The sequence below is a fragment of the Prunus avium genome, chromosome 2 (assembly GCF_965620075.1).
Source record: "Prunus avium chromosome 2, drPruAviu1.hap1.1, whole genome shotgun sequence".
NCBI classification, from domain to species: domain Eukaryota; kingdom Viridiplantae; phylum Streptophyta; class Magnoliopsida; order Rosales; family Rosaceae; genus Prunus; species Prunus avium.
In genome coordinates, this window is record NC_142285.1 from 74,369 (window position 1) to 82,701 (window position 8,333).

General features: G+C 40.3%; 1 protein-coding gene across 1 annotated transcript; it reads left to right on the forward strand.

Annotated features, from left to right (window-relative positions):
- Positions 1–280: 280 nt before the first annotated feature.
- On the forward strand, positions 281–1,563 carry LOC110760723 (uncharacterized). Its single transcript, XM_021963035.2, has one exon. The coding sequence runs from the start codon at positions 639–641 to the stop codon at positions 1,326–1,328; it is 690 nt and encodes a 229-aa protein (XP_021818727.1). The 5' UTR covers positions 281–638; the 3' UTR covers positions 1,329–1,563.
- Positions 1,564–8,333: the final 6,770 nt, after the last annotated feature.

Here is an 8,333-nt window from a genome sequence, read left to right on the forward strand (position 1 = left end):
ACATTGGCTCGACGCTAGTCATGTATGCAATTTCTTTTATTTTATTGTAAAACAAAATTACGCATTTCAATTTTTCCAATTTAATTTAATTCTAATTCAAGTCTCAGTAACAAATGCTAGCACAAGGTTTGTTCTTGTAGATTGTTGCTCAATTCTGAAATTCTGAATTTTAGGCCCAACAAAAAAAACCAATTTAATTTCAATCTTACATAAAAACTGAACCAAACCAAATTGCGCTCACCCCTAATACTAATTTTAGAAGTATACATAGGTTTTAGTCTATGTTTGTCCATGAGTCAACGCTAACTTCAACACCCTAGCCCATCGCCAGTAGTGTTGTGTTGGCGTCAAGTCAAGCTCTTGTTAGCATAAACAATTGAAATAGAATGAATGGCTATGCTTCCATTAATTAGTTGCTCCATCCACCTACCAAATTACCCTGTCAGAGTCTCTCTCGTCCTTAAAATTGAATACAGCCCCGCCCCAACTTCCTCTCCAAAATTCATAACCAGCACAGTTCACTCACGGTTTGCTAGTCACACCAATTCTTGTACGCACCCAATCTAACCCAACTCAACTCAATTCAACCCAACCCAATTCAATTTAGACAAAATAATTAACCGAACCAAGTACCAACCATGAACCCGCCACCGCCACCACCACCACCCACACCCAAAAAGGAGGTTCAACTCCACGGCCCACGCCCCTCCCCTCTCAAAGTCAACAAAGAATCGGTCAAGATCAAGAAGCCACCACCACACCCACGCCCAGACCCAAATCCAAACCCAAACCCACATGCAGACGAACAGCGCCAGCCAGTGGTGATCTACACGGTGTCTCCTAAAGTCATCCACGCCACAGTGAGTGAGTTCATGTCCTTAGTCCAACGCCTCACAGGCCCTTCCCCTTCGTCCTCCCCTGGCGACGGCGGACTCTCACCGGCTGCAAGACTCGCCTCCATCCACAAAACAAGCCCCAATTCTTCTTCAATTTCAGATCACAATAGGCCCTTGATGCCCACCATCACTACTTCTCAGCACGACGACTTCATGGCAAGTATTTTTAATAATCTTGAAGATCAAGGAAGAGGAGGTGAAATGGGTCAGTTTTCGGGCATATTGTCTCCTGCCCCGGCGACTTTGCCGCCCATCATCCCAAATGGGTTTTTCTCTCATCAGCATGACGTCCTTAGCAGCCCATTTCACAGTTGGCAGGGAATTGGAAACAACAACTTCAATTTCATGCCTAGCCCTGGCCCTGCTTCAGCCCCTTTGATTTCTCCAAGTCCTTCTTCGTGGGACCTCTTTAACAATTTCTTAGACTTTTAGACCCTTAGCTTTCTCGATCACCTTCAGTTTTCAACAAGTGGCTGCAATGCAATTGGCTGGCCGGTGAGATTTTTTCTAATGTATTGACTCTTGACTCACTTTCTTTTTGTTTCATAGCATTTAGCATGCGTATTAATTTATTTATTACCCAGCTGAGACGATTGGATACGGGGCTCCCCACTTTGTAATGTTGTAATTCACCAATATATTAGGGTTTAGGATTGATTCCTTTCTCTGTGTTAAGCTTATCAATGACAATCATGTGTGGAACAATATTGATAATGCACCAACAATATTGATAATACAAGTCAACTTAGTGAAAAAGTGGTGAACATGAATAACTTCTCTTGATGATGCAACTAAAGTCAATTGTAATCGATGTGCTAGACAATAAACATAGTAAGTATACGGACAATCATTAGGGATCAAAGCTTGTAAATAAATAAATAAATAACCGGTTATCTTTGATTTCCTATTTTCTTTAAGATATTTGCGAAAAAAAGATTTGATTGGCTGTTTCTTTTAATTTTTATTAATTATGTTGGTGGGACCTAAGAGTAAGTTAGCCATTTTACTATGGAAATAGCCTTTTAGTTGGAGGGGTAAACGAAAATCCCTCCTCTTTATTTCTGAGGGGGGTGGAGAACCCCCCTGGACTATTCGGCTTGTCGAAATGTCCACCCTGAAAAAAAAATTCAGCCAATTTAGCCTTCGTATTAAATTTAATCGCCAATTTCATCCATGCCGTTAGATTTTCCCCAATTCCATCCAAATGCCTATCAAAAAAACCACGTGAGAGGCACATGAGTCGTCTGCTGAGGGTAATATCGTCCTTTCACACCTCAGCCCTCAGTCCCCTTTGACTGCTTCCTTCGTATGGTTAATTCCCAAATCAGAGTTAGGGTTCATGGAAAAAGAGTTTAGGGGAAGACAATGAAAATCTTCATCATTCTGTTCCAAATCTTACTGTCAACAATGCAGGAGAGGGCGCCGCTGGTTCAACTTCATATTCTAGAAGCTTTAGTTTCTCAGGTACTCTCAAACCTTTTGAAGAGAGTGATGAAGAAGAGACATGATCTGTTTACTCTGATTCCAATGTGTCTGTGGGAAAATACCGTGTGAAAGGAAGTTTCTCTTCAATTCTCCAGTCCATTTTTGACAAATACGGTGATATAGCAGCAAGTTGTCAATTGGAATCAATTGTCATCCGCTCTTACTATCTCGAGTGCGTATGTTATGTGGTTCAAGAGTTGAAGCGAACTTCAATCAAGCAGCTGACAAAGCCTAAAGTCAAAGAAATGTTATCTATATGCTTAAGGATGTAGAATCCTCAGGAATGGATGTTGGTTGGCTTCGTCTTATCATCAACGAATGTGCAGAAGCCACTGAACTTGTCAACGAATGAGCAATCCCAATACATTCCACCAAAACCTTCAACATCTCCAACCTGTGATGCTTCACACACAAGTGGAACCCACTCTCGCCTCCAACCTTTGATGCTTCACACCACCAAAACAAATTGCAACTTCAATAATTAAGGTTCTAACTTCCAAACAATTTCAAAACTTCAATAACGCAAACAATACTTTGTGTAGCCATCAACTTCCCATCAAAAGCAGTGGCACCCACAAATTCAGTGCAAGCCTCCCTAGCACTCGCAATAACCCGGCTCGAGTCTGGGGTGGTACCTTCAAAGACAAAGCGACACCTGGTTTCAAGATTCCTCATTAGTGACAGGATTGCAGATCTGGGAAAAAAAACTTTGATGAGGGTTTGTGTCCAAAGCTTTGATGTAGATCTGGGTTGCAGATTTGTTTTCGTTGTTGATTTCTTTGGCCTGGTTTTGGTTTTGGTTTTTTTTTTAAGTTTTCCAACTTTTGGCTGGTTACAGAGAAGGAATCAATCAAAGGGGGCTGAGGGCTGAGGTGTGAAGGGACGATATTACCCTCAGCAAATGACTCACGTGCTTCTCACATGGTTTTTTTTACGGGCATTTGGATGGAATTGGGGAAAACCTAACGGCAGGGGTGAAATTGGCGATTAAATTTAATACGAAGGCTAAATTGGCTGAATTTTTTTTTCAGGGTGGACATTTCGACAAGCCGAATAGTCCAGGGGGGTTTTCCACCCTTTACCCTTTTAATTATATATATACTACACTATACTATACTAAATTGTCCATTACGAAGCCTAATATATATAGCTTTTCAAAATTTTGAGAGGGCAAAGGCCCCTATAGGCCTAAGCATACCTCCACCATTGCTCCCCCCACGATTTACCATCGAACTGTATTTTCTTTTTGGGATTATTGATTGAAATAGTCCCCCAATTATTGCTCAAGTTTCATTTTGGTCAATGAACTAAAACTTTCAGTTCAATAGTCCTCTAACTCTCCATTTAGTATCAAAACGATCCTACCGTCAAGGTCTATCAATTGTTCTGTGAAATTGAGGGGCAAAACCATATCTCTCTCTCTCTCTCTCTCTCTCTCTCTCTGCGCTCTATTCCCTCCCCGACCCACCCTCACAACTGCAAATCCTGATTTTGAAGATGAGAGAAGGCTAACCATCTTTATCTTGCCACATCTCCATTTAAGAAGTTATCGAATATCTTCTCAAATAAGAAAATAATGAATGTAGCTGAGAAGCAACAAGGATCCACATAATTGATTTTGGTATCCATTATGGTTTTCAATGGTCTTGCTTCATACAAAATCTCTCTTCTAAGCTTGGTTATCCCAAAGCTTTGGATTACTGGGATTACTATGATTGATCTTCCATAACTAACTCCAAGAAGACGAAGAAAGAGAGGACAAAGAGGTGGGTTGCACAAACCCCACCCCCATAGCCAAATCCCATTCCCACCATCAAAAATTTTATTTTATTTTAAATGAGAGCAGAGAAATCATAGAGAATAGAGAGGTGGAGGGAGGGCAAGGGAGGGAGGAGGAGGGGGAAGCTGGTGGTTGATTTTGGGATGAGGTGATATCTATGAGAACTATGAGAGAATATTTGTTTGTGTGAATTTTTTGCATATTCCTCTCCTTGTAGTTGGTCATATTTATAATACAACGGAGCCGTAGTGTCCAAGTAAATAATAAATTCATATTTCTATTTACAGTTGGAAATTAGGAATTAAAGTAAATCAAATATAATTATAATGGGAATCCTTGGTGTGTAATGAAAAAAAGTCTATGGTCTATAAGTCACGCCAACACTCCCCGTCACGTTGGTGCATAAATGTCGCCAATGCCCAACTGGTCCAGTGAATTGTGGAACACTCTACTAGAAATTGCCTTTATCAAAATATCCGCCAATTGATCCCTCGGACTTTACAAAAGGAAACTGAATCACTTTAGCTTTCAGCTTCTATTTGATACAATGTCGATCTACCTCAACATGTTTGGTGAGATCATGTTGAACTAGATTCTGTGCAATAGCTATTGTAGCCTTGTTGTCACAAAAGAGATTCATTATAGATGTAGGTCTATACCCAAGTTCAGTAAGCAACCTCTTTAACCAAATGAGATTGCAAATTCCTTTGGTCATACCTCTAAACTCGGTTTCTGCACTAGATCAGACAACCACCTTATATTTCTTGCTCCTCCATGTAACCCAATTACCTCCCACGAATATGAAGTAACCAGATGTGGATTTTCTATTCGTTATACTTCCTGCCCAATCTGCATCTGTGTAACCATCAATATTTAGATGACCATGTTTTGAGAACATAAGTCCTTTTTCAAGTGCAGATTTTAAATATCTAAGTATCCGAATAAATGCATTCATGTGGTCTTTACTCGAAAAATGCATAAATTGACTGACAACGCTCACCGCATAAACAATGTATGGCTGAGTATGAGACAAATAGATTAATCTTCCCACTAACCTTGGGTATCTTTCTTTGTTAGTTAGAACTTGATCCGGGTATTCTCTAAGATGATGATTCTAAATAATAGGAGTGTCTACAGGTTTGCAATCTAGTATTCCTGTGTCTGTCAACAAGTCCAAGACATATTTCCTTTGAGAGAGAAATATGCCGTTGTGATCAAGCCACCTCAATCCCCAAGAAATATTTGAGTTCACCTAGATTCTTCATCTCAAATTCAGTAGCTAAATAGTCTTGTAGCTGAAATATTTCATGTTTATCATTCCCAATAATAATCATGTTGTCAACATAGATTATTAAAGCTGTTATCTTCCTTTTATGATGTTTCAAGAATAGAGTATGATCTGAGTTATTTTGTCTGAAACCATTGTTCTTCATTGCCATGGTGAACCGCCCAAATCATGCATATGGTGACTGTTTCAGTTCATACAACGTCTTTCGTAATTTGCATACTGTTCTAGTCTTAGTAGTATTATATCATGATGAATGTCCATATACACCTCCTCTGTGAGTTCTCCATGTAGGAAAACATTCTTTACACTAAATTGGTGTAGTGGCCAGTCCAAATTAGCTTCGAGGGATAGTAAGACTCTAACTATGTTCAATTTTGCAATTGGTGCAAAGGTTTCTTCATAATCTACACCATAAGTCTGTGTGAACCCTTTCACCACAAGTCTTGCCTTGTATCGCTTAATAGATCCATCAGCGTTGTGTTTTATGGTAAACACCCATCTACATCCTTCAGTCTTTTTTCCTTATGGTAAAGTTTCCAGTGTCCAAGTCTGATTATTCTCAATTGCTTTCATCTCTTCCTTTATAGCTTGAACCACTCACTAAGAATCTTTAAATGCTTCAGCAACCTTGGTTGGGATATGAATAGCAGATAACTGATGCATAAGGGCCTTGAGTAGTTCAGACAGCTTCTCAGTGGATACATGATTCGCAACTGGATACTTTGACATCTTGCCAATATCAGGTGAATAACGATTTGGTGGCTTCCCACGATTCTGCTTGAAAGGTAATTAGTATCCAATATATTTATCCTTTAAATTCACAAGTGTAGTAGGAGTAGTTACCTCAAGGATATTCTCAGGAGATTGGTCTGTTGGTACTATTGAGTTAGAGGGAGGATCTTCATCTCATTTTTCTGTATTGTATGTAGGTGTGAGACTCGGATTAGAAACATCTTTGCAGGGATTGGCAGAAAGCAATCTCATGCTCCAAACTCGGGACGATCGATCGTTTCTATACAAAGGCAAATTTCTTCGTTTTCCAAGTTGCTCCAATTCTACTCTTCACTTCGTATCTCCCCCTAAAGCCTAGAATTGGATGATGGGTCATGGAAGAATATCTCAGATTCCAGAAAGGTCACATCCAAAGTGACATAGGTACGTCGGGTAGGAGGGTGATAATAACGATAGGCTTTCTGATGAGTGGCATAACCCACAAAACACAACAAAGCACACAAGGATCAAGTTTGCTACGTTGATTTTTGTGGAGATGAACGAAGGCCACACATCCAAAGATTCGGGGTGTGACTACCAAAACAGAGGGTACGGGTCTGTGTTGCGCAAACACTTGTAAGGGAGTTTTAAAGGTCAATACACCAGAAGGCATGCGGTTGATCAGGTAAACTGTGGTGACAATAGCATCATCCCAGTGATAGCGAGGAACATGAGCGCCAATCAGAAGTGCAAGGGTGGTTTCAAGAAGATGTCGATTTTTCGTTCATCAACATTATTTTATTGTGGTGTCTGAGAACAAGTCGTCTCATGGATAATTCCATGTTGTTAGAAGTAAGCCTGAAAGTCATGATTGACAAATTCTCCACCATTGTCTAAGCGAAGAATCTGTATTTGAGCATTGAACTGAGTTTTCATCTGTTTGTGAAAGAACTGAAAACGGGAAAACGCTTCATTTTTATTTTTCAACAAATAAAGTTATGTCATCCGTGTACAATCATCTATGAATGTGACAAACTACCGAACGCCAGAAGGAGCAGTGATAGGTGAAGATCCCTAGATATCATAGTGAATTAACGTAAACGGAGAAGTACACTTGTTTGTACTTAACAGATAGAACACACGGTGACTCTTGGCCAAAATACAAGTATCATATGTGAAGTCGAAGTCCTTGAAACCTGAGAATAAATCTGGTATAAGATGATTCATATAAATAAAAGATGGATGTCCCAATCGATGGTGCCACAACCAAGTAAAGTATTAGACAATGATAGAGAGGATGAGAGTGAAATAGTGCCAGCCCTTGTCACAGGATAAGTAACTACATTGACATTAGCAATACAAGTTCATCGGGGTTAGGTAGTATTCAGATCAAATGTCATATGATAAGTTGCATTGGAATCAATTATATAGCTCGTGGAATCACTCTTATCTGAAGTATGGAATCCATAACTAGTATCATTACAAGTCGTATCGGGCTGTGTTTGATCTTTGAGAGTAGCCCACCATTCAGGGTAGCCATACAATTTAAAACAAGTCTCACGAGTGCGCAATCTCGTCCATGTGTCAAGGTCGTTAGTTGGAAAGTCATAATTTGTGTAGCGGAAGATGTATAAGATACAAGTTTAGTAGGAATCCGGATCGGGATCGGGATCTGAGTCGGGGTCGGAGTCATAGTCGAAGTCAGGATTTGGGTCTGAATCATAGACAGATTCGGGGTCGGGGTCGAGGTCGAGGTTGGGTGGTCGTTGTCGTAGTCGAGGTCGAGGTTGTCATTGTGGTTGGGGTCGGGGTCGTCAAAATAGGATCCTGATTCAAGATCCGGTTTGGGGTTGAAATATGCATCTGTAGGAGCTGAGCCACTTGGGCACTCAACTCGGCTATGGTTGATTGAGAAGGAGAGAAGGAATCAGTGGTGCTACCTCCATGAGGGTTGAAAAAATCATCAACCCCTATAGCGGTAGCATGGGTTTGAAACTAGAGTCAGCAATTTCAAAATCGTTGCTCATGTTAAATTCAGAGAGACGGGCCAGCGGCCCACTACTAACAACACCGATATTGTCCCCAACTTAAACACCTAAGAAGCCCAATAGGTGTGGGATTTTATCACAAAAGGCCTCGGTGTTATACTAGTATAACCATTCATTACATTTTG